A 26,424-nucleotide genomic window follows, 5' to 3' on the forward strand; every position below is an offset into this window, starting at 1 on the left:
AAAAAATCTTATTAAAAAAAAGAGCTGACTGCTGAGCTGAGTGCTGAAGGGTGGGTGTTCAGGAACTGGCTGACTGTGAACGGGTGTCAAGCACGAGGAAGCGGTGTGTGAGAAAACACAGGAGTGATGGAGTTGAGGAACTATGACTCGTGAGCACAGCAGAACCTTCTAAGGAAACAGGATGCTATGTGAGGAGGCTCAAGAGGCGGGGAGGAGTCAGACCATAGCCCTTCCCGGAGCTAAGCAGGAGGGAGACGGGGCTGAAAGAAGAAACAAGCGCGACCTGCTTGTAGTAATCCACGTAGGTGATCTCAGTGCCATCCCGCTTCCGGAAGGTGTGCGTGGGCTTCACCGACCAGTCGATGTCATCGATGCGATAGGTTTTGTTATTGTATCTGGTAAATGCAAGAAACTTTTTAAGTTCTTCTCTGAAATCCTACAAGGTAAGTGGCTAGTTCACTACACTTTAATTCAAAGTATTATCCTCCAGAATTTCAGATATTATGAAAGATAATAACTCAAGAACAGTCACTTAAAAAAAAAAAAAAGATAGCTTTTATCTGAGAAGAGCGTTGAAGAACTCTTCCATTCATGGGAGGACCCCTGTATTCCAACAAAACCAAAGGAATAATCGCTGGCCCACCATCTGCTTTTCTCACTGAGAGACACTGTGTGTGTGTGTGTGTGTGTGTGTGTGTGCGCACACACGCGTGCACTCAGTCCTGACTCTTTGTGACCCCATGAACTGCAACCCGCCAGGCTCCTCTGTCCATGGGATTTTCCAGGCAAGAATACTGGAGTTGGTTGCCATTTCCTTCTCCAAGGGATCTTTTCAACCCAGGGACCGAACTGGCATCTCCTGTGTCTCTTACATTGGTAGGACGGTTTTTTTACCAGCTGAGCCACTGAGGCTTGCCCAGGAGACACTGTAGCTTCAGGTAAATCATGCTTAAATGTTCAAAGGCTGAAGGATGGCTCCTATGCTTCCTGTCAGCTTCTATTTTCACTCAGAATTTTTGAACTCCCAGCTAGTTTTTCTGATAGAAAAACATCCTAAGGAGGCTGATGAACCATGCCATTCTAGGAGCCTGCTTCATCTTCCATCTGAGGCTGGCCCTGGGCAAAACTGCAAAGCAGGTCAGCTAAGATCTTTCCTGGAACACCCTCTCATGCCAACCCAGCTGTGAGACAGAAACCGCCTTGTCACTTTTGTCCTGGGCTCTCGGTACCTTGCAAATGACTTGGAAATAGTGTGGTAAGCTAATTCACGGAGCTCCTGACAAGGGGATAAAGGGGCAGTGTGGGATTCAACCAGTGCCACGTCTCCGCCCTTCAACCCAGAAAAACAACTTCAAGTGGAAATTCCAGCCTAGACTAGGAGAAGGCGAGTGGGGGTCTTCTGTAAAAAGTGTCCATGGACTGGCAGCAGCGGAGAGTGGGCTTTTGTTCCTCAGGAGGTCACCTAACTGTCCATGTTTCATTCGGTTCATTATGCACTGAGGGTAAATTATACACAGACACAGCGAGAGGCTTGAAAGTCCTCAGCCCAAAGGACCTCACAACTTTACAGGGAAGGTGAGACGCGGACCTGATGTTCTGTCTTGGTGCTACTGAACCAAAGTTGGGTCGGCTTGCCCATGTACAGTAAAGCCAATCTACTGACAGCAGGCTGTGGTGAAGGAAAGTGCATCAGGTACTGTTACGTGGGTACTTCAGAGAGGAGCTAAAGCAGAGGACATGGGGCAGGGGTCTGCCCGGGAAGGCCCCACAGGGTCCTGCTCAGTTACACCATGATGTAATAAAATGAAATAAAAGGGCTCTAAAGAGGTGACGATAAGCACTGGGCTTCCAGAGCAGCACAGAGGAGAGAAATGAATAATTCCAACTGAGTGGACTTTCGAGTGGACTTTGTGGGAGCAGAAATCTAAAAGGCAGACATGGAGGCGGGGGACCCAGGCAGAGTGGCTAGAGCAGCAAAGTGCAGACCACTGTGGGTGGGGGGAGGGTGCGGGAGGAGGTAAGGAAGGACCAGGAGAGACGGCGGGGGCCCAGCACACCCCTCCAGGAAGCCTCGACTCTAGACAACTGACAGCAGGGGGCAGACTCATCAGATCTGGGCTCCAGCCAGTGCCCGGAGCTCTTCCTGTTCCTACGTGGCACACATAATATGTTCTCTAGAGGAAAGTCTATTTAAAGGCAGGCTTTTATTGCTTGTAGATTTTTGGATAGCAGCCATTCTGATGGGAGTGAAATGGTACCTCATTGTGGTTTTGATTTGCATTTCTCTGATAATGAATGATGTTGAGCATCTTTTCATGTGCTTGTTAGCCATCTGTATGTCTTCTTTGGAGAGGTGTCTGTTTAGTTCTTTGGCCCACTTTTTGATTGGGTCGTTTATTTTTCTGGAATTGAGCTGCAGGAGTTGCTTCTATATTTTTGAGATTAACTGTTTGTCCGTTGCTTCGTTTGCTATTATTTTCTCCCATTCTGAAGGCTGTCTTTTCACCTTGCTTATGGTTCCTTTTGTTGTGCAAAAGCTTTTAAGTTTAATTAGGTCCCATTTGTTTATTTTTGCTTTTATTTCCAACATTCTGGGAGGTGGGTCATAGAGGATCCTGCTGTGGTTTATGTCGGAGAGTGTTTTGCCTATGTTTTCCTCTAGGAGTTTTATAGTTTCTGGTCTTACGTTTAGATCTTTAATCCATTTTGAGTTTATTTTTGCGTATGGTGTTAGAAAGTGTTTGAGTTTCATTCTTTTACAAGTGGTTGACCAGTTTTCCCAGCACCACTTGTTAAAGAGATTGTCTTTTCTCCATTGTATATTCTTGCCTCCTTTGTCAAAGATAAGGTGTCCATAGGTGCGTGGATTTATCGCTGGGCTTTCTATTTTGTTCCATTGATCTATATTTCTGTCCTTGTGCCAGTACCATACTGTCTTGATGACTGTGGCTATAAATGCTGGAAAGGGTGTGGAGAAAAGGGAACCCTCTTACACTGTTGGTGGGAATGCAAACTAGTACAGCCACTATGGAGAACAGTGTGGAGATTCCTCAAAAAACTGGAAACAGAACTGCCATATGACCCAGCAATCCCACTGCTGGGCATACACACTGAGGAAACCAGAATTGAAAGACACACGTATACCCCAATGTTCATCGCAGCACAGTTTATAATAGCCAGGACATGGAAGCAGCCTAGATGCCCATCAGCAGACGAACGGATAAGGAAGCTGTGGTATATATACACAACGGAATATTACTCAGCCATTAAAAAGAATACATTCGAATCAGTTCTAGTGAGGTGGATGAAACTGGAGCCTATTATACAGAGTGAAGTAAGCCAGAAAGAAAAACACCAATACAGTATACTAACACATATATATGGAATTTAGTAAATCGGTAAAGATAACCCTGTATGCGAGACATCAAAAGAAACATAGATAAACAGAACAGTATTATGGACTCCATGGGAGAGGGTGAGGGTGGGATGATATGGGAGAATGGCATTGAAGCATGGAAATTATCATATGTGAAACGAATCGCCAGTCCAGGTTTGATGTATGATACAGGGTGCTCGGGGCTGGTGCACCGGGATGACCCGGAGGGATGGGATGGGGAGGGAGGTGGAAGGGGGGTTCTGGAAGGGGAACACATGTACACCCATGGTGGATTCATGGCAATGTATGGCAAAACAAGTACAATATTGTAAAGTTAAAAAATAGATAAATAAACTAATTAAAGATAAAAAACAATAAAAATAAAAGTAAGCTCTAACTTGTGCAAGACACTCTTGCAAGCAATTTAAAAATAAATAAATAAATAAAGGCAGGCTTTTACCTTGTCAGGACAATAAGCCCAATCAGCTCTTTCTCACACGTCTGGGTAAAGCAGGACACACTAGTTTTGTGGTAGAGATCCGTCATGAACTCCAGAACTGTCTCGTTCCGGAGTATTTTGTAACTCACATCAGCACTCAACAGGAGTTTGCTTTCAAAATGTGATACAGAAATGGCGAACCCGGGCCAAAGGGACAATCTTCAAAAAAATAAAAAATTTTTAATAAATAAAAGCTTTTTAAAATAAATGTTTTAAATGTTATATCAGGAGAACAATAAACATTTTAAAATGGTGACTTTCTATTCTAATTCTCTCAATTTTATGAAACAATTTTTCTTTAAATCTGATTTCTTTCAGTGGCCGACTTAATGCTTTAGTTATTTCCAGCTGGAGTGTCTTTAAACATATAAAGTGAAGTGAAGTGAAGTGAAGTGAAAGTCGCTCAGTCGTGTCTGACTCTTTGCAACCTCATGTGGAATTCTCCAGGCCAGAATACTGGAGTGGGTAGCTTATCCCTTCTCCAAGGGATCTTCCCAACCCAGGGATCGAACCCAGGTCTCCCGCATTGCAGGCGGATTCTTTACCAGCTGAGACACAAGGGAAGCAAATAAGGGGAAAATTTACACATATATTTAGGATAAAATACATTTCTGTAGAGCTTCGTTTCTCAACCTTGGCACTACGGACATTTAGACTGGATAATTCTTTGCTAGGGGCTGTTCTGTGCACTGCAGAGTGTGTGTGTGTGTGTGTGTGTTTCTGTGTTCTGTGCACTGCAGAGTGTGTGTGTGTGTGTGTGTGTGTGTGTGTGTGTTTCTGTGTGTGCGCGCGCGCGCGCTCAGTCATGTCTGACTCTTTGTGACTCCATGGACTCTAGCTCACCAGGCTCCTCTGTCCATGGGATTCTCCAGGCAAGAATACTAGAGTGGGTTGCCATTTCCCCCCAGAGGATCTTCCTGACCTAGGATCCCTGGGTTTGATCCAAACGTGCATCTCTTTCGTCTCCTACTTCACAGGCAGATTCTTTACCGCTGAGCCACCAGGGAAGCCTGTGCATTGCAGAATGTGTAGGATACCCCTGGCCTCTGCCCACTAGATGCCAGCAACAACTCCCATGCTGTGACAACCAAAAATATCTCCAGGCATTTTCAAATGTCCCCTGGGGAGCAAAATCGCCCCTGGCTGAGAGCACACCTGTAAGACTCAAGTGTTTATGGAGGGATCTGTCCCAGCACGCAAACATCTAGGTTCAGAAAAGCACACTGACTCAATGGTGATGACAGTGACGAGACTTCACAACGAGACAGAAATAACCTAAGTGATCTCACATACAGACACCCAAGAGAAACTGTAGCAGTGGCTACATCTCCTTTCCACATTTATGAATATCATAGTCTGAAGTCTTGAACTAGAAAAAGTTACAGGAACTGACAAGAAAGAACAGACTTTTTTTTTTTAATCATTTCAGTTTATATTTTTGTGGACTTCATTGACTGTGATACTAATGCAAGAGTACCAGAGTGGGTAATCATTCCCTTCTCCAGGGGATATTCCCAACCCAGGGAGCAAACCCCAGTCTCCTGCACGTAGATTCTTTACCATCTGAACCACCAGGAAAGCCCCAAATATCAGCTCAGGACCAGCATATGCACTAGCACTGAGAGAGGTTGGGATCTGGGACCTTTTGCCGCAATACTGGCACCTGGACAAACATCTCCTCAAGCAACAAAACGCAGAGAAACTATAAAGGACTAAAAGTAACTGGATGCGTGCATAGTTGAGGCAAATTACGGACAATAAGATATAAAAAAAAATACCAAAAAGCTAACTGCCTCTTCTGAAGAGCTAGGAGCAAAAGCAGGGTACTGTGCATGCGCACTACACTCAACACCCCGGAAGGGATGGGCAAACCACCTAAGCCAACCCTCTGGCCCCACCTCTGGACGTATCCCTACCTTCACCCCACAAAGCAATCAGCTGCTCCCCTCAGTGAGTAAGCGAGCAAGGGAACCTATTACTTGCTCTCGTTCCTCTCTGTTGCAACAGGGTCCCCGATAAAGCCTTGCCTGAATTTCTTGTCTGGTCTCTGATCAATTTCTATTGATTAAGGAGACAAAGGACCCTGGTTGGTAACGGCACCAACGCCAGCTCGTCACAACACTGGACCCACGAGAATTTCTAATCCAGGTGGAGATACAAGTGACAGGGTGAATGAACAGGTGCCTTATACAGAACCGTCTGACCCACTGAACCAGCACACAGGAACCCTGCCCTCTTCCTCCACCTGGCAGAAGGCAAGCTCCCTCATCCATTTCCTATCTTTTATCTACAGATCTTCCTCAACTTACAACGGGTTTTTATCTTCACAAACCCATCATAAGTTGAAATATCCTCAGTCGAAAATGCATTTAATACACCCAGCCTTCTCTTCAGTAACCTACTGAACATCAGAACATTGCCAACCTTGTGCGCTCAGAACACTTACATTAGCCAACAGTTGGACAAAATTATCTAACGCGAGGCCTATTTTACCATCGGGTGTTGGCTATCTTGCGTCATTTACGGAATACTGTACTAAAAGTGAAAAACAGAATGGTTGTATGGGTTCAGAAAGGTTGTGAGTGTATCAGTCGTTTACCCTCGTGATGGGCTGGCAGTCTGGGTGCTGTGGATATTGCAGCTAACCATCATCACCAGATAGTACCATACTCTTCATCGCTAGCCCAGGGAAAGGTCAAAACCCACAATTCCAAGTGTGGTTTCTGTTGATGGTGTATCGCTTTCACATCATCGTAAAGTCAAAATGTCATCAAGTCGAAACATCCTAAGTCAGGGAGCATCTGTATTTCTCCCTTTGGGTCACTGGTTGCCTCTGTTTTGGGCTCAACCACATGTTTGGGAAAGCTGAGTAACAACCAGCTCAAGACCACCTTCGCCGCAGTCTCTACTTCCCAGTTTAGGATGAAGATTCTGCAAATGTTCCTAACGGTTCTATCGTTCACTAGGGCAGCTTAGTTGGCTTGGGTATCTGACATCTTCTTACCCAATAATTTCCTACCTACCACCCTGGCTGTGTTAACATTCTGTCAGCTGGAAAACAGAGCCCTAGTTATGAGGTATAACATAACAGAGTTTATTCTGCTCTCATTACTACTTGTCATACACAGGAAACTCAGTTTCTGAATTCTACGATTTATGATAATGATCTAGCACACTAATAGAAGAAAACAGACTGCTACCTTTTGACATTCACCATTCTATTAAAAAACTTGAAAATTAAAAAAATCCACTACTTTTCTTACCACGGAGTCTCTCATAGGAGGCATAATGGTATAATACTGCATCATAAATGATATTGTTCACATTATAACAATTTCAGAGTAACAGAAAACATAAATAAACCTACTTGTGCTGGGGAATTTCCACTGGCTCAGAAGGCTTATAGAAGTTCCGTCCAATTTGGTACATGGACAACTTTTTTAAGATCCTGAAAGTATATATATTTTAAATCTGTGTTAAACATATGTCTGTCACAGTATACTTCTAAGTCTGTACCCATGCTGAAATAAAAACTAGTAGAAAAGTCCAGAACTCTTATTGTTATAATGCTGAAAGTTTAGCTACTGTATATACATGTGAGTGTATATACAAGAACTATCACTCCATATTTGGGAATGACACAATTGAAAATAGTTCTATTCTTCTGGGTTTAACTCCAAAAGGAAGTGGTCCCTTAGCAGACATGAGTGTGACTGTAACATTCTGGTTGGCGTGGCTGAGGTGAGAAAAGCCATGTCCACAGGCTCTTCAGGCCTCGTTCTTATTTTGAAATGAGGAGGTCGTTTCTTTTCTTTTTTCTTTCTTTCTTTTTGTATAGTTAATTTACAATGTTGTATTGGTTTTAGTGCACAACAAAGTGATTCAGTTATATACGTATATTCTTTTTTGGATACTTTCCCCTTATAGGTTATTACAAGATATTGAATATAGTTCCCTGTGCTATTCAGCAGGTCTGAGTTGCTTATTTTATATATGGTATTGTGTATATGTTAACCCCCAAATCCTAATTTACCTCTAACTCCCCATCCCCTTGGGTAACCATAAGTTTATTTTCTGTCTGTGAGCCTATTTCTGTTTTGTAAATAAGCTCATTGATAACATTTTTTAAATTCCACATACAAGTGATATCATATGATATTGGTCTTTCTCTGGCTTACTTCAATGAGTATGATCATCTCTAGGTCCATCCATATTGCTGCAAATGGCATTATTTCATTCTTTTTAAGACTGAATAGTATTTCACTGTGTATATGTACCACATCTTCTTTATCCATTCATCTGTTGATGGACATTTAAGTTGCTTCCATGTCTTGACTATTGTAAACAGTGCTGCTATCAACATTGAGGTGCATGTATCTTTTTGAATTAGAGTTCTTACTAGGTATATACCAGAAATGGGATTGCTGGATCATATAGTAGTTCTATTTTTAGTTTTTTTGTTTGTTTGTTTTTTTAAATAAATTTATTTATTTTAGTTGGGGGCTAATTACTTTACAATATTGTAGTGGTTTTTGCCATACATTGATGAATCAGCCATGGGTTTACATGTGTTCCCCATCCTGAACCCCCTCCCACCTCCCTCCCCATCCCATCCCTCTGGGTCATCCCATTGCCCCAGCGCAACCTCCATACTCTTCCCCATAGTATCTGCACCAGTTTACATTCCCGAGGAGTTTGTTTCTAATGAGTCTATTCAGGCTCCTCACTGCTACCAAATGACAAGGCTGCCTCTTCAGCAACTAACTGGTTGCTTTTGGAACATGACACATTACTGATCTGAAGCTGCCCTGTGCATTGGGGAAATGGAGGAGTTTCAAGTCTGAAAACAGAGGTTCCAATTGTGTGCTTCTTGGCTACCCAAAGTCATCTGAGCCTCAGTCTCCTTATCTGTAAAATAGGGAGTTGAATCATACCTGCCTCAGGGCAACTGAGTAAAGATCAAGGGAACTCTGGCACCAGAGAAAGAGCTCTGTCACTGCAAAGCAGCTTCCAAATGTCAGCTGACTTGAAATAGTCACGGGGGCACATGCAAAAATGGATTCTGAAGAGCGTTTTTTACAGGGCTGAGCTGAGGCCCAGATACGATCGGAAGGCACTTGCCTAGACTTCTGACTAGAATTAGGAATCAGTGTATCTGCCTGATGGAAACTCCTCTAAGTGTCCTACTCATAAACCCAAACCCCTCTCACCCTGTCCAGAGCAAAGGGCTAAAATCTGAGGTTTTTAACACATCGCCCTACTGATCCACATAAATAGCATGGAAAACAGGGTTTCTCAAGCTTCTGAGCTCCCATCTGGGAAGCTTGCCAAAAATGTGGATTTTCAGGCCCCACCCACAAAATTCTGTTCACTAGGTCCAGTGAGGGGCTAGGGAACCTGCATTTTGTCAAGCTGCACTGAACACCCAAGCTGACGCTGAATCAAGTGATCCTCTGATCAGTCTGAAGAACACTGAAAAGCTTCGTGACAACCTTCCTCTGTCCCCGGGGACAAGTGCGGAAAGGAAGGGGTCTGAAAGGACTGAAAGCAGATGGTGATGACCTTTCACACCCAAAACAAATCAGCCAGGAGAAAAGCCACTCCTTCAGTTTACTGACCTAATTTTTAAGCTGGGAGTGGGTACAGGAAAAAGGCAAAGGCACCTGTCCTGGTCCCTGAGACATCACAACCCTTGAGGCCCTTGTCTCAACACAGATGATACTGGCCAGTGACAGAGGTGCCAGTTCAAGGCTGTGATGGGCTGTGGTGCGTATTACTACACGAGTACATGAAAGTACACAGAAAATTGCCCTAAAGATGACATTGCTGCCGGCACACCGCCTACAAAATTGTTAATACTTTTAATACCCAGGCTCTACGTGGAAAAGCATCATTGGCCTAAATTAAATTCACATTTAAGGCACTTTACTTTTTGATGATGATATTGAAGACCTGGATGCACACAGGAGAACTTGCCGGCAGCTCTCTCGTCAGAGTGATAGTCATCTTTACAGTCTTGCCTCCTTGGGTTTCACTTGACAATTCCGTGACCTGGAAAAAGAAGTACTTAAAATGGACTCTATAGATTATCCTCCAGTGCACAGAATGTGGCTATGCTAAAGCTGTCAAAACTTCACAGGCTCTAACAAAAACAAAGCTGCAGCTGTTAGTGATGTGAGTGATAATCTAATCATTATGTTATGTTTGGAAGGTTTTTTTTCCTCTGTATTTTGCTAATCCCAGAAAAGCAACACATCTCTCCACTGTCAAATTTCTTAACAGAGAATCAAAACCAGACTCAGGGTTCAAAGATTTAATCCAAAAAGAATTCAAGAGCAGGGTTCTTGACCTTTTGGGGGAATGGGGAGGTACAGGAAAACAGGTCACAACCTACTTTGAGAGTCTGATGAAAGTTACATTCTCCCAAGAAAATGTCACGTATTTGAGTACCACAACAATGTACATAATGCACCCATTTACAGGAGTTCATGGATGCTCAAAAGCCTATTAATAAAGTGTCCTGTCCATCTTGGGGATTCCCCCATGACTCAGCAGAAAGGAATCTGCCTGCCATGCAGGAGATGCAGGAGACGTGGGTTCGATCCCTGGGTCAGGAAGATCCCCTGGAGTAGGAAATGGCAACCCACTCCAGTATTCTTACCTGGAGAACACCGTGGACAGAAGAGCCTGGAAGGCTACGGTCCATGGGGTCACAAAGAGTCGGACATGACTGAGGACGCGTGCACACTGCACGCTGCCCACCTTGAGTTCATGGACTTCAGAAAGAAGCCTCTCAAAAGTTCATTAAAAGAAACAACAGAGGAGCAGAAGAGAAGAAAGGATAGGGAAGAGGCCACAGGGAAAGTAAATGTGGAGAGAGAGAGAAGAAAATGGTGACAGTTTAGACAGGAAATCTGATTTCATTTTTAAAAGGCCTAGAGAAAGCCCTAGGGATCTTATAATCGGGAACCACATGCTAACAGTATAGTGAATGCATGAATAGGTCTTTATACCAGGTGCCTAACTAAATGTGAAGCTCCTTAGACCAGGCAAGGCTCAGTACAGATGTTTTGGAATAAAAGAATGAATAGATCAGCCAGTAAGAATCAACGGTCAAGGATGTTTCAGAAGGGTGAGGAATTAGAAGAGGTCAGTCCATTACCAGGCATTTATGCATTTTCTATAGTGAAAGCGTAGTTTTAACGGCTTTCAGGCTGAACCAAGAATGTAGGGCAGGGATGAAAACAAAGAGAAATGCATCCTTTCACAAGTGATGAAATACTTCACTGAAGTGTTTCTTGCCTCAGGTAAAACTGTACAAAAGTCTGGGACTTCCCTGGCAGTTCAGTGATTAAGAATCTGCCTGTATGTAGAAGGACAAGATGATCTTTAATGATAGTAATACCCTTCAAATATGTCATTTAAGTATGACAGACTATACTCGCATGCTATCAACATCTGGTCATAGGACAAAATATTGAGGGACCAATAAGGATTTAGGGTGAATAAAAATGTTTCTAAATTTACAGATCCATATTTTACATGTTCTTAAATCTAATAATATGGTATAATTTTAAAATTCCATATTTAGATGAAAATAAATACTCAGGTAGCTCCTATAAATCTCAGGATTTCATAAAAAGATAAAGGCTCCGAGTGTTCAGAAAAGCACTTCTTGAGGAAATTCACAAAGGTTCACAGGGAATCTAGAAATTTACACTTATGCTCTAGCTGTCATCCTGTTTAAGATGCTGAACTAAAATGATTACACTTTCCAAGGGACAGAAGCATCAAGTTTTAATTCAATACTCTGCTTTAGTTTTTCATACAGAAACTGGTTCTTTTTCTTTGTAATAATTTTAATATTGCCTTAGAACAAAGCATATGATAAAAACCTCAATATCAGTATTTTGATTTTAGGACTAAAAATGGGAAGGTGTAAAAAATGGATATGAATCATGCAATTGCCATATCCAAAGGTCACAACCATTCAAAAATATCCTTAAGATTGATATGTGCATGCGTCCTCAGTTGCTTCAGTATGTCCAACCCATTGCAACCCTACAGACTATAGCCTGTCAGGTACCTCTGTCCATGGGGTTCTCTAGGCAAGAATACTGGAGTGGGTTTCCATGCCCTCCTCCAGGGGGATCTTCCCAACCCAGGGATAGAACCTACATCTCCTACACCGTAGGCAGATTCTTTTCTGCTGAGCTACCAGGGAAGCCCTAAGATTGATTTATCAGTTCAGCTCAGCTCAGTTCAGTTCAGTCACTCAGTCGTGTCTGACTCTTCTCCACCCCATGGACTGCAGCACACCAGGCTTCCTAGTCCATCACCAACTCCCAGAGCTTGCTCAAATTCATGTCCATCGAGCTGGTGATGCCATCCAACCATCTCATCCTCTGTCGTCCTCTTCCCCTCCTGCCTTCAGTCTTTCTCAGCATCAGGGTCTTTTCCAATGAGTCAGTTCTTCACATCAGGTGGCCAAAGTATTGGAGTTTCAGCTTCAACATCAGTCTTTCCAATAAATATTCAGGACTGATTTCCTTTAGGATGGACTGGTTGGATTTCCTTGCAGTCCAAGGGACTATCAAGAGTCTTCTCCAACACCACAGTTCAAAAGCATCAGTTCTTTGGCACTCAGCTTTCTTTATAGTCCAACTCTCATATCCACACATGACTACTGAAAAACCATAGCTTTGACTAGATGGACCTTTGTTGGCAAAGTAATGTCTCTGCTTTTTAATATGCTAAGTTGGTATTAGCTTTTCTTCCAAGGAGCAAGACTGATATAAGTAACTCCTATTTCATGATGGAACAAGTCATGAAAAATGACAGTTTTAGAATCAGGATTGATGTAAAGTTCTTTGGACAGATGGACACAATGCACAGGAGCAAAAATACAGAGTAAATTTAAAGCTCTGAGGCCACAGGCTAAATGCTGTTTCTTAAATTCTTGCCTATTTTGGGAAAAGTTTAAAAAGGATTCCTCTCTCAAGGACACTTTGCCTTAAAAAAAATTTGTCAAAAAAGCAGTGTTTGTATTACAGCTCTTCTTTCTGAAATTCCAGACCGGCAGCTTCTTAATTAAGAAATCAATTACTGATGAGGTCTTAATTAAGAAGTCTTTTGCTCTTGGGCATGGGAATAGGAAAGAGAAAAGGAGTGAGCGACACACTTATTCCAACTGTCACGAAAATCAGCTGACCTCTAAAACCTATACGGGGGAGTATAAATATATGCATATGTGTGTGTTTAAAAATTAACCATACTATACCTTTTCTTCTAGCTTTTGTGAGAGAAAAAGGATGACACCATCGAAAGCTTTTGCTTTGCTGGAGAGTTCCCTGTGACCATAAAGCAGAGCAATTCTCAGCCTTCTCGATTCTACATCTGGACTATATGTCACATGATACTGGTATAGCTGCCAGTCCTGGGGTAAGTCTAAATTAAAGAGATTTGTGACCAGTTTCACAGGTATTCCACTGGAACCTGAAGAAAACAAATAAAAAACATTTTTAATGAAAAAAAATACATCATGTTCATATTAATCATGGCATTCAAAAAACTATTTGCATATGCATAATTGTTGCTGGAAAGCAAGGACTTTTGTTCAGTGACACGAAGTAACCAGCAGCCTGATAACCTTACATGCATGCATGCATGCTAAGTCACTTCAGTTGTGTCTGACTCTTTGGGATCCTATGGACTGTAGCCCACCAGGCTCCTCTGTCCATGGGGATTTTCCAGGCAAGAAAACTGGAGTGGGTTGCCATGCCCTCCTCTGGGGGATCTTCCCAACCCAGGGATTGACCGCATGTCTCATGTCTCCTGCATCAGCAGGCAGATTCTGTACCACTAGCGCCATCTGGGAAGCAGAGTCCTAACAAACAAAAGGAGGCCTCATAAGAACCTAAGAGCAGGAACTGACCTTTGGGAGAAGGACCTTTGTTTGGGGAGAAGAGAAACATCTGAATTCAACTATCATAGAACTCCTTCCAAAGACTGCCTTCTGGCTGATTCTGTGTAACTCAAACCATTCAAGTGATAATTTTGTAACCAAGCAAGACCCCATGGGGCCTTCCTGGGACAGACCCCTCTCCCTTACTGTCTGCTTTCACTTCTCTCTAAGTACCTAGATAATAGTATCCAGTGCACATTTCGGAGAAGGCAATGGCACCCCACTCCAGTACTCTTGCCTGGAAAATCCCATGGATGGAGAAGCCTGGTAGGCTGCAGTCCATGGGGTCGCGAAGAGTCAGACACGACTGAGAGACTTCACTTTCACTTTTCACTTTCGTGCATTGGAGAAGGAAATGGCAATCCACTCCAGTATTCTTGCCTGGAGAATCCCAGGGATGGGGGAGCCTGGTGGGCTGCTGTCTATGGGGTCGCACAGAGTTGGACACAACTGAAGCGACTTAGCAGCAGCAGTGCACATTTCCTGAATTGTTTTACAGATGCTAAAGCCGCCACCCAATGGAAGAAGTTAACTACTTGATGACCATGATCATGTAGCTTCTAGACCTACTAGCACCTAAGTATTAATAGGGCTTCCCAGGTGGCTCAGTGGTAAAGAATCCACTTGTCAATGTAGGAGACATGAGTCCAATCCCCGGGTTGCAAAGATCCCCTGAAGGAAATGTCAACCTGCTCCAGAATTCTTGCCTGGGAAAGCCCATGGACAGAGGAGCCTGGCTGGCTATAGTCCATGGGGTTACAAAGAGTCAGACACGACTGAACATCTGGGAATACACACACATCAGGAAGTTTGGGCTTTTTGAGCGCTAGCTGTCCTAGACTCCTTGTACAGTGCCTCATAATAAACTCTGCGCTTTCCCTAACCACAACCTGGTGTGTCAGGAGTGGACTACTGCACGTGGGTGAGGGGACCCATTTGGTTTGATTAGTTTCAGATGCTGCTCTGAAATTATAGGGCTTCCCTGATAGCTAAGTTGGTAAAGAATCTGCCTGCAATGCAGGAGACCTGGGTTCCATCCCTGGGTTGGGAAGATCCCCTGGAGAGGGGAAAGGCTACCCACTGCAGTATTCTGGCCTGGAGAATTCCATAGACTATATAGTCCATGGATCCTTGTACAGTGCCTCACAATAAACACTGCAATTTCCTTCACCACAACAGGGTGTGTCAGTAGACTGACTTTACTTTGCGCGGGTGACGGGACCTGTTTGGTCTGATGACAGCTTCAGATGCTGCTCTGAAATTATGGTGCTCTTAGATTAGAAAGAAACTCTCCAGTTTTTACCATGAATATAGCTCCCCCATTCTCTCAGAAATTCAGATAATCAAAAGTTCCCCAAATTTCAGAAAATATTGAAACACTACAATCAGTGGTTAGATGGCTCTGTAAGCCCCAAAGAAGGGGCAGAAGAAATTTCACATCTTCCCTGTGTGAGAACAGACAGGACTCTGGGCTTCTGTTTTTTGCAGGCACAGGAAGGCCATGTGAGCTTCCCGGAACTCCAGGCCCTACAGAACTTTTATTCACCTCTTCGAAGTCTACAGGACAGGGACTTCCCTGGGTCAGTGGCAGACTCCAGGCTCCTACTGCAGGGTACCTGGGCTCCATCCTCAGTCAGGGAACCAGATCCCACACCCTGCAACCAAGAGTTTGCAGGCCACAGCTAAATATCCTGAATGCAGCAATGAAGACACTCTGCACAGCCGAATAAATAAATACATATTTTTTAATTGTTTTAAAAAACTCTACAGGACAAATTCAGAGATGGCCGTGACACAGTTGGTCAGTGCCCAGGATGCTGTAAACTCCATCAGGACAGACTCTTGGAGGGCACAAAGGAAGTACTCTCACCTCTCCTTCGAAGGAATTATCCAGTGTTTGTCTTACAGCACGGAATTATCAAACAGTCACTGTTTTGCATTTCTCATGGAGGAAGCAGAAACATGAGTCCTGAGGTCAAGAGGATGAAAGAGTATCCTGTGTACCTTAGGAAATACTCCCTCAGTTTCGACATGTGTACTGACTGAAAAACAATGCACAACTTAAAAGATGAGAATCATGTTTTACTCAGTGGACAAAACTGAGGGCTTAAGCTTGGAACACAGCATCTCAGGTAACTCTGAGAGTCTGCCCGCGAAGGGGCAAGGGAAGAGCAGGATAGATAGGAGTTTTTGCGACAAAGACCAGGGAATTAGAAGCTCTAAAGATGACTGTAATTAAAGAGAGCCAGACATCCTGTGTTAATGAATTTAGCACTTTTCTATGTGTGAAAGGGGCTTCCCTGGTGGCTCAGAGGAAATGGCAACCCACTCCAGTACTCTTGCCTGGAAAACCCCATGGATGGAGGAGCCTGGTAGGCTACAGTCTATGGGGTCGCAAAGAGTCCGACACTTCACTTTCACTTTCACTTTCAGAGGGTAAAGCGTCTGCCTGCAATGCGGGAGACTCCAGTTCGATCCCTGGGTCGGGAAGATCCCCTGGAGAAGGAAATGGCACCCCACTCCAGTACTCTTGCCTGGAGAATCCCATGGACAGAGAAGCCTGGTAGGCTACAGTCCATGGGGTCGCAAAGAGTTGGACACGACTTCACTTTCACTTTCTTTCCACTTATGTATGAAAGTGAAAGTGTTAGTCACTCACTCTTTTCTAACCCCATGGACTATAAGCCACCCCAGCTTCTCTGTCCATGGAATTATCCAGGTAAGAATACTGGAGTGGGTTGTTGGTATTCCCTTCTCCAGGGATCAAACCTGGGTTGCCTGCATTGCAGATGGATTCTTTACTGCATGGGAAGATGCAAAAGTCAGGGTTCACTGAAATCATTCCTTTGCCATGCACCTCAGCTACAGGGGCCAGTATCCTATTCTTTCCCACCCCGAGTTTCCTTAGGGTACATTGCTGGAGAGTGGCTGCAGTAATTGAGGGCTTGGCAGTGGGCAGCCCTCATCCTTAATGTACTGATATGGTAAATTAACAACATCCTTAATTTACTGATACGGTAGGCAATACATTTTTTCATTGACATATGTAAATACCCAGTAGGAACAAGGAATCATTGTGCTATTTTATTTAAAGGAAAGCTTTTTTGTCGCTGTCCTCCCAAAGGACATGCCAACATATTTTAGCTGCTCATACTAATGGACAAAGAGAAGTCATCTAGAATGGCCGAGCGGGCAGGCAGCCCTTTGAGATCACTTAACCAAGTGTGTTCAAATTAATCCTGTCTCATTAGTGCTCCGGTTATGAAATTAAGTGAGGCGAACCATCACGTTTCATAGAAAGACTAGGATACAATAGAATGGATCCAAGAGCCCTGCCACTGGAAGGGCAACACTGTCCATGCAACTTTGTTTCAATTGTGTTTGTGTAATGTGTGTATGATGGATAAGGATTTATCTTATTTTTGTGGCATAGTTTGAAAGAGTTTGAAAAAGACAGATCTGTAGGCTTTCTGTATCACTGAGTCTTAACTTTTAGAGGGAATTACAAAGTCTTTTGAGGATCCTATGAAAAAGATACACATAAAATTTTAGGTTGCAATTTCAAGCGTAAGCCTAGAATCAGAGTAAAGAATTTCCCAAACAGGCTACACTTTTCTTTTTAGACAAGCTTAAGTCCAGAAAGGTTATTTTCCCCCATGTAAGAAAAAGTTGAGAAAGGGACAAAGCATCTTTGCGGACCCCTACCTCAGAGGTAAGGAGAAAATGTTTTCAATGTATGAAATGTATTTTTACAGAAAATGTTACTTTTCCTATTAATAAAAGAGAGCATTAAGGCTAAAACAAGTGTCTAGATAATGTTTTTGTTGGTTTGGGTTGGGTTTTTTGCCTTTATTTTTCTATAATTATTTTTAATTGATTGATGATTGCTTTCCAATATTGCTTTGATTTCTGTCATACATCAACATGAATTAACCGTAGGTGTACATATGTCCCCTCCCTCCCACCCTTAGATAATGTTTTAAATATAGCAGATGTTCAATACATATCTCTGAAGTCAAAATATGAACTTATTTTAGATCTGGAAATTAAAATTCCTTAGGCAAGATTTGGTAATATTAAGAAAAAGAAAGGTAAGTAACGTGAAGAGTGGGCACCTGTTTTGCTGTCTCTCACATGGGCCAGTCTCTCTCTGGTGCAGACAGCCAAATCCACGATGTCTCCTCTGACTTTCCCGCCTCTTTCGTTGAAGGTATATCCAGAATCACCCGGAGATATACCACCTGCATCTAAAATATGAAGAAAACACCATAATATCTCATATTTCATGCTAGTGATATTGCTTACAACTACTATATAAAAAAATGCATCTAGAACCAAAACTCAGATTTTTGTGGCTTTTAATAAAACTGGCCCACGTTGCTGAAAACAGTGGGGGAATGTATAGAAGTCTGCAGCCTGAAAATTGAAAATCGTGAAGGAAGCATGGTATGTTTTCTTAAAAATAACAGACCCTGAGTTAGTCCCACCTCACATAACATTTGGGGCTGCTCTGATTCTCCTCTTGACTAAGGAGGAAGCTCTCCCTACGTTCTGCTCCACACCCACTGAGGGAGGGCTGGCCTCGCTCCTGTAGCTCTTGTGCAACACCTGAAGAATTACAAATTAAGACTGTCCACATCAACTTCTGCATAGATTGAGGCTGAAAATCTCTCCACTTTCCCAACCACAGGAAGAGAAATGCCTAGAGGCTGTTATCAGTTTTTATGCTAGATCATTCCTCTGAGAATGAAAGTCAGCACTTCACCTTGGGGCATGTCACTGCTTTCGGTTCTAGAAAACATGAAATTGAAATCTATTTCCATATGAATATTTTCTTTTTTAAATGAGTATAAAGAGATGCTGATTTTGGATACAACTTTGACACTTTGAAGATACTGTGAAAATATCAATTTTACATTACAAAATTATTACTACAAAGTAACATGACTAATAGTATACAAATCTCTTTTCTTTGATATAGTCATGATATGCACTACCCATTCACCCAAAACTGCTGTCCATACCCTTTTCAGTGGAGTCGGAGTCTTTCAGGAAAATCACAAAATATATTTCATTTTTTAAAATTTGATTATTCTTGCTAATTATCCACATAACTTACTGCTCAAATGATGTTTGGTGGTTTCTAAAAATTCAGTCCACCACAGATGCTGGGAAAGGTTGAAGGCAGGAGGAGAAGGGGATGACAAAGAATGAGATGGTTGGATGGCATCACCAACTCGATGGACATGAGTCTGAGCAAGCTCTGGGAGTTGGTGATGGACAGGGAAGCCTGGCATCCTGCAGTCCATGGGGTCGCAAAGAGTCAGACACGACTGAGCAACTGAACTGATAGAATGGTAGTTGCCAGAGTCTGGTGAAAATCGCCCAGTCGTGTCCGACTCTTTGTGACCCCATGAACTATACAGTCCATGGAATTCTCCAGGCCAGAATACTGGGATGGGTAGCCTTTCCCTTCTCCAGGGGATCTTCCCAACCCAGGGATTGAACCCAGGTCTCCTGCATTGCAGGCAGATTCTTTACCAACTGAGCTATCAGGGAAGCCCACCAGAGTTCGGGGAGAAGGGCAAATGGAGAGGTATTGTTAAACGTGTACCAAGTTTCAAGCTTGCAAGAGGAGAAAGTTTCCAGAGATGGATAATAGCCATGGTTGCACAACAATATGAATATTGTTAATGCCAGTGGACTGTGCACGTCAACATTGTTAAAATGGTCAATTTTACATTACACATACTTTACCACACTTTTTAAAAGTAAAAATATTCAGTCTGCCCTCAACGGATGAAGGGTTTCCATCACTTGCTAGTCACAAGGATGTGCAGCAGATGTGGGAAGAAATTCTCAAAGAAAAGCTGGAATAGCACTTGCATGATGGCAGTAGGGCTGGAATTATGAGACCATACATTTACATTGTCTAAGTCACTTGGTCTGCAGCACTCTATCACAGCGGCCCTGGGGAACTAGCACATCGGGCAGCCAACATGCTCTGTGTGCTATGGGCTCTTTAGAGTAGCATGCTGACAAGTATCTTGAGGTCAAATCTGGGTTTGCAGGGAAGATGGCTACCATCAAATGGTGATGTCTACCACAGGTGGTGGGAAAGGAAGACAGGATGGGGAACAGGCACACCAGGTTTCTACATCTCTGCAAGGCAACAGTACTGACACTTGTATGTCATAAAGAATTTTTAAATATTTTTTTTCCAAATTTATTCAGTAAGAAACAGAAAGAAATCAGAAAAATTGGCTTCCTAACGCCTGGGGGTTCCCAACTGCCCAACACCATCAGGAAATTCAGTGGCAGACTCTGTGTTTGGAGTCTCAAACAAACACAACAAACACAGAGGTATGCTTCAAGGAAAGCAAGACAGGATGCTCAAGAAGTGAGTCTGCTGCTCAAAGGCTTGGTCGAGTCACTCCTATTTCATTCAGATGGGATGGAACTGAATGGAACAGACGGAGCTGCACTTACGTTTCTGTGAAATCCTGCTCGTCCTCGCATGGTCACTGCTAGAGGATGCTTCGTTATCAACAAGCGCAATAGATGGAGGCTGAAATGAGTAAAGATATTTGGTCAGATTTAAGATATTAAGTCATAAACTAAAACCTTATCATGAGATGAGAATGAGAATGGCATCATGTCCTATGTCATTAGAGTACCATGAGCTAGGAAAAGAAAATGTTAGCAGGTAAGATGCTTGAGAGAGGAGAAAAGATTGCCCATTTTAGAAAAAAAGATAAGGCCGAGCTACAGTTTTCCCCATTCATCAATCTTTGATCTCAATGCTAACTGTGAACCAGATACAGCCTTTAGCCCCCAGAGGCAAAGGTGTGAGCCTTGCACCCAAAAGTGAAGTCGCTCAGTCGTGTCCGACTCTTTGTGACCCCATGGACTGTAGCCCCTCAGGCTCCTCCATCCATGGGATTTTCCAGGCAAGAATACTGGAGTGGGTTGCCATTTCCTTCTCCAAGAAGGTCATCAAATGGAAGGTGGTACAGGTGGTCACAAGCTTCCTGGTGACAGACTATAAAGAATTTGCCTGCAATGCAGGAGATGCAGGTTCGATCCCTGGAGAAGGAACTGGCAACCCACTCCAGTGTTCTTGCCTGGAGAAATCCATAGACAGAGGAGCCTGTTGGGCTATAGTCCACGAGATCGCATAAGGCTGGACACGACTGAAGCGACTAACACACACACAGATGATCACAGACCTCACGTTTCTGTAGCCCTCAGACATAGGGACTCTGATGTGAATAAGTTTGTAGCAAGAAAATAAACAGAGCCCAGAGGATCTGGGCCACCAGTCAGATGATGACACTCCTGAAAAAACTGGTCCAAAATTAGTTCACAAAACAGATGAAGAGAACCATTAACATTTTCTCTTCACAGTAATTCCCTGTTGAAGAAGGTATAAATCTTAGCCTGCTTTAAAAAAAAAATGGGAAAAATCAACAGATTCTTTATGAAAGTAAAGGCATAATGATGACACACTACTCACATAACACTTCTGGTCTAAGATGTTACTCCAAATACTAAGTTTTTGCTAAGTATTGCTCCAAATACTAAGTGTAATATCACTCAGAAATTGCAGATTTGCGTCTCAATTCAACCTAGCTGCCTAAGTTTAATAAGGAGCCTTATGCACAGCGGTTGAGTCTAAATTTCACTTGTGTTTGAAATTATTTGTTTTTATATAAATTAGAGAGATGGATCATATTAAGTTACATACCAAATAATAGTACCTTTAAAGGTACAGTCCTTTTCACCAGACTTATAAACGAATGAAGTAATTAAAACTCAGAAAACAGAAAAGAGTGATCCACTCGCCTCCCACTTTCAGTCCTTTTCAGCGGCCAAAACATCTACATTAATATCTTACTCTGATAAGCTTCCCAATGGGAAATATATATTTATATATATGAGAAACCCTGGAAAGACTCAAAGTTGAAAGAGAAGAGAAGTCGTTGCTTTCTAGCAGAGAGGAAGAGAGATGTGCAGAGAAAGGCAGCGTCCACGAAGGAGCGGAAAGAGGGAGCCAGCTCAGCCGCTAAAAGGCCTACACACCGACGGAGGCCCCTGGGCGCGCCCCACCTCCGCGGCGCCGGGGCTGCGGGCCATGCCCCGCGCCCTCACGCGGGCGCGGCCACTCATGTCCCGGCGGAGCCCAGAGGCAGCCAAGTCTCAGTGAGGGTGGCTCTTCACCGGCGTCCAGACGGCACGCGCCGACGGGGCGGAAGGGATGGACCTCCGGCCCGCCCACCGAGGCTCCCACATGGGTGGAGCCGGGTGCCCAGCCCACAGTGTTCCTGCGGCGGGAGCGCGTGGGCCGGAGGGGGCGGGAGACTGCAGTCAAACTTTTCTTTGCATCCGCCCCCTCCCCCCAAATTTATCCAGCTTTCTAGTTTTTGCCCATCAGATGTGTATATAAGGTTGCATCACACTTTTTAGTCTGTGTTATCTGCTCACTTCTGCTCCTGGCTTCCGGATGTTTTTGAATATGTCATGTCAGTGTTGTTTTTGAGAAATATCTGATTCACCTACTGGGGTATTGGAAGGATTCATTTAAAATTAGATTAATATAAAAATGTGCAGAAATGCTTTAAAAATGGGGGGTAGCCATCCCTTCATCTGTGTGATAGATGTGAGGGTTTTTCTGTTATTGTTCTATGAATTATCTGTTTATATCCTTGGCTGTTTTAAATTGTACTTCTCATGTTTTTCTTGTCATTTGAAAGAATTTTTTTCATAACATAGCAAATACCTACTCTTGATTTATCACTTGTTAATTTTAACTATGAAGTTCTTTATCTAATCAAGTCTTAATTTCGATGTAGCCAAATCTACTAATGTTTTATTTTATTGTTTGTGCTTTTGAGGTTTTCTTCAAAGAAAATTTTCCCTGCCCTGAATTTACAAGGACTTCATAGGACATTGTGTTTCCCTGGTAGCTCAGATGGTAAAGGATCTGTCTGCAATGCAAGAGACCTGAGTTTGATCCCTGGGTTGGAAATATACCCTGGAGAAGGGAATGGCAACCCAGTCCACTATTCTTGCCTGGAAAATTCCATGGACAGTCCATGGGGGTCACAAAGAGTCGGACATGACTTAGGGACTAACACTTTCACTTCTTTCACTTTCACATGACATTTATTAATTTTATGTTTTTTATTCACATAAGCTACTTTGTATCCCTTAAGAGTTTATTTCTATTTATACATATAAATATTTATTTATATGATATGTATGATGTGAGGTAGGGATCTAGCTTTATATCACTATGGCAAGCTGTTTACCCCTAACTGCTGCTGCTGCTGCTAAGTCGCTTCAGTCGTGTCCGACTCTGTGTGATCCCATAGACGGCAGCTCACCAGGCTCCCCCATCCCTGGGATTCTCCAGGCAAGAATACTGGAGTGGGTTGCCATTTCCTTCTCCATTACCCCTAACATCATCTATTAAATTTACATAATCGTTTTGGCTTTAGCATTTACTTATTTTTATTTTTTGGCCACACTGATGGCATGTGGGATCCTAGTATCCCAAGGAGGGATCAACCTGCACCCCCTGCATTGTAAGCACAGAATCTTAACCACTGACCTCCAGGTAAGTCCCAATACTTTACCTATTTTAATTATTGGTTCTTTATATTACTCCTAAAATCTAGTGGAGTAAGTCTTTATTCTTTGATTTTTTTGATTGATTTATTTTTTGCAAACTGTATTCTTCCATGTAAGTTTTAAAATAAGTTTGTCAAGCTTCTTTAAAATTCCTGATTAATTTCCAATGAGCACTGTATGGAATATAGAAATTAGTTTCAGAAGAACCGTCACTCTTGCAGTGTTATATTTCTTCATTTATTCAAGGATCTCTTTATATCCTTTAATAGAATTTAACTTTTTTCATAAAAGCCTTGTATATTATTTAATTTATGGAAACATAGTTTTATTAGTAGTTTGAAGCTTATCTTTTTTATTATGTTTTCTAATTGGTTATTATTAATATAGACACAGGATATTGATTTTTATAAGTTGATAAGTTTGGTTTATCAGATTTGCTGGACTCCTTAGTTCATATAGCTTGTCCTTTGATTTCACTAAGTTTGCATTTAGATGATCATGTCATCTACAAATAATAGTAATTTTGTCTCATCCCTTCTTATTCTTACTTCTTTTACTTGTCTTATCACGTTGATCAAGTTTTCCTGTGTAGTATTGAAAGTGACTGTGATAGCTGATATTGTTTTCTTCCTGACTTTAAGGAGACTGTCTCTGAAACGTTTCCATTCTGAGTTTGCCATAAATATAAGGTTTATAGTCTTTCACATTTTAAAGAAGCTCTTCTTCTAATCCTAATTTTCAAAGATTACTTTAATCATGAATATGTGTAGAACTTTATTAAATACATCTATGGATGTATTGAAAGCTTGTGCAGAGCTTATAGACTGCTTATTATATAGATTGTTTATTGAAGTTATTTATTTATATATTTCACATTAGAATATTCTTTTATTTAGTTGTCTTGGGAAACCATTAGCCCTGAGTAGCCTTGGACAGAGATGACCAGTCTGGACTTGGCTCAGTGAAGCCACTGTAGTAAATATGTTTCTTTGAAAACGAATGAGTCTGAAGATGGCGGAGGAATAGGATGGGGAGACGACTTTCTTTCCCACAAATTCACCAAAAGAACATTTAGACACCGAGCAAATTCCATAAAACAACTTCTGAATGCTGGCAGAGAATATCAGACACACAGAAAGGCAGCTCATAGTCTTCGAAAGGAGGTAGGACAAAAGATAAAAGATAAAAAGAGAGACAAAAGAGATAGGGACTGAGATCCGTCCTGGAGAGGGAGTCTTAAAAAAGAGAGAAGTTTCCAAACACCAGGAAACACTCTCTCCGGCGGGTCTGTGGCTAGCCTTGGAATCGCAAAGGGCAAAATAACACGGAGGAAAAATAAATAAATAATTAAAACCAGTGGTTTACGTACCTAACAGCAAATCCCAGTGGGCACGCAGCCCAGACGCGCATCCCCAACGAGCAAGCAGGGGCTGGGCAGGGAGGGGCAGGCTGCATTGCTTTGGGTAAGGACTGAGCCTGAATGCCCCGAGGGTTAGTTCTCTTTCTGATTTTTCGTTGTTAATATATAGAAATACAAGTGATTTCTGTGTATTGATTTTGTACCCTGCAACTTTGCTAAATACACTGATTAGCTCTAGTAATTTTCTGATACTATCTTTTGGGTTTCTATGTGCAGTATCATGTCATCTGCAAACAGTGAGAGCTTTACTGTTGGGCCTCTTTGGCCAGTCTTTCTCCATAGCTCTGCCCATTCAGGCACTCACAAGGCTCTTTTGCCTGGGATCTTTCTCTGTTGTTCCGTGCGTCAGGCACATAGAGGGGCCCCCCTGGCTGGGACCCTTCTCTGTAGTTCAGTGCCTCAGGCATTTGATGGGCCAGCCTCTCTGTTCAGCTGCTGATGCTGATGTGTGGGGAGAGAGAGGCTATGGTGATGTCTCCACCCTCTACGTGTGACTCAGCAGTATCACCTTGCTTCCATAGCTGCCTGGCTTTCCTCCACTGGCTTTTCCCACCACGATCTCCTCCCTCACATCCCCTTGATCTGTCTCTCCACAGTCAACAGCAGCCCTAGCCCTGGGATTGCTCCACAATCCCTAAACTCCAGCTCCTAGCTGCTGCGCCTCCTAGGGGAGCTGTGTCCCTGTCCGGAGTGTGTATAGCTGTGACAAGGACTGTCTGATTCTTATTCCATTTAGTCTGCAGCAGATCAGCTGTTTTACTTTCAAAACATTTAAGCCTTAAATGTTTCTCCTGTGACTCAGACGATTGCCCCGATGTGGGGATCGGACTCCTGCTTCAGTTCCCCCACACACCGAGGGCAGGTCCAGTCCTACTAACACTCCTGTTTTTCCCCTTTGTTCCTTTGTCCTACCAAGTTTTGAGTGGTTCTATATATTCTTTTCCACTCACCAGGTACTCCTGTCCACTCTCAGCTCATGTTCTGCATGCACTTCTGTGCCTGAAGGTGTATTCCTGATGTATCCATGGAGAGAGATGTACTCCACATCTACCTACTCCTCCGCCATCTTGTTCTCCCTTTCTCTCCTTGCTATTTTTTGGAACTGTGCATTCTGATGGGTATATCTTTCCTTTCCTCCTTTGCCTTTAGCTTCTCTTCTTTTCTCAGCTATTTGTACAGCCTCTTCAGACAACCATTTTCCTTTTTGCATTTCTTTTTCTTGGGAAGGGTCTTGATCACTGTCTCTTGTACACTGTCACAAACCTCCATTCCATAGTTCTTCAGGCACTCTATCAGATCTAATCCCTGGAGTCTATTTGTTACTTCCACTGTGTAATCGCAAAGGATTTGATTTAGATCATACCAGAACGGTCTAGTGGTTTTCCCTAGTTTATGCAATTTAAGTCTGAATATGCAATAAAGAGTCATGATCTGAGCAACAGTCAGCTCCCTGTCTTGTTTTTGCTAACTGTATAGAGCTTCTCCATCTTTGGCTGCAAAGAATATAATCAATCTGATTTCAGTATTGATCA

At 42.8% G+C, this 26,424-nt stretch overlaps 1 protein-coding gene across 7 annotated transcripts in view; it reads right to left on the minus strand.

Annotated features, from left to right (window-relative positions):
* The window catches only part of PIWIL4 (piwi like RNA-mediated gene silencing 4), a 75,540-nt gene that overhangs the window by 32,104 nt on the left and 17,012 nt on the right, over positions 1 to 26,424 (minus strand). For 2 of the 7 annotated variants that reach the window (XR_014069169.1, XM_081543210.1), the window contains exons 1-8: positions 21,922 to 22,351; positions 20,329 to 20,407; positions 17,955 to 18,086; positions 13,156 to 13,370; positions 9,805 to 9,926; positions 7,243 to 7,323; positions 3,837 to 4,034; positions 284 to 395 (exon numbers count right to left, since the gene is read on the minus strand). Coding sequence is in view for 4 of the 7 variants with exons in the window: in XM_081543210.1 (XP_081399336.1) it covers positions 284 to 395; positions 3,837 to 4,034; positions 7,243 to 7,323; positions 9,805 to 9,926; positions 13,156 to 13,370; positions 17,955 to 18,086; positions 20,329 to 20,407; positions 21,922 to 22,008 (1,026 nt within the window). In the remaining 3 variants the exon portion in view is untranslated. Of the gene's footprint in view, positions 1 to 283; positions 396 to 3,836; positions 4,035 to 7,242; positions 7,324 to 9,804; positions 9,927 to 13,155; positions 13,371 to 17,954; positions 18,087 to 20,322; positions 20,408 to 21,921; positions 22,352 to 26,424 lie in introns of those variants that run through there. The other 5 variants (XR_014069170.1, XM_081543212.1, XR_014069172.1 and 2 more) reach the window with 3 other exon arrangements.

This window comes from Giraffa tippelskirchi, chromosome 11 (genome assembly GCF_054371585.1).
Source record: "Giraffa tippelskirchi isolate mGirTip1 chromosome 11, T2T-mGirTip1v1.2.pri, whole genome shotgun sequence".
Lineage (NCBI taxonomy): Eukaryota > Metazoa > Chordata > Mammalia > Artiodactyla > Giraffidae > Giraffa > Giraffa tippelskirchi.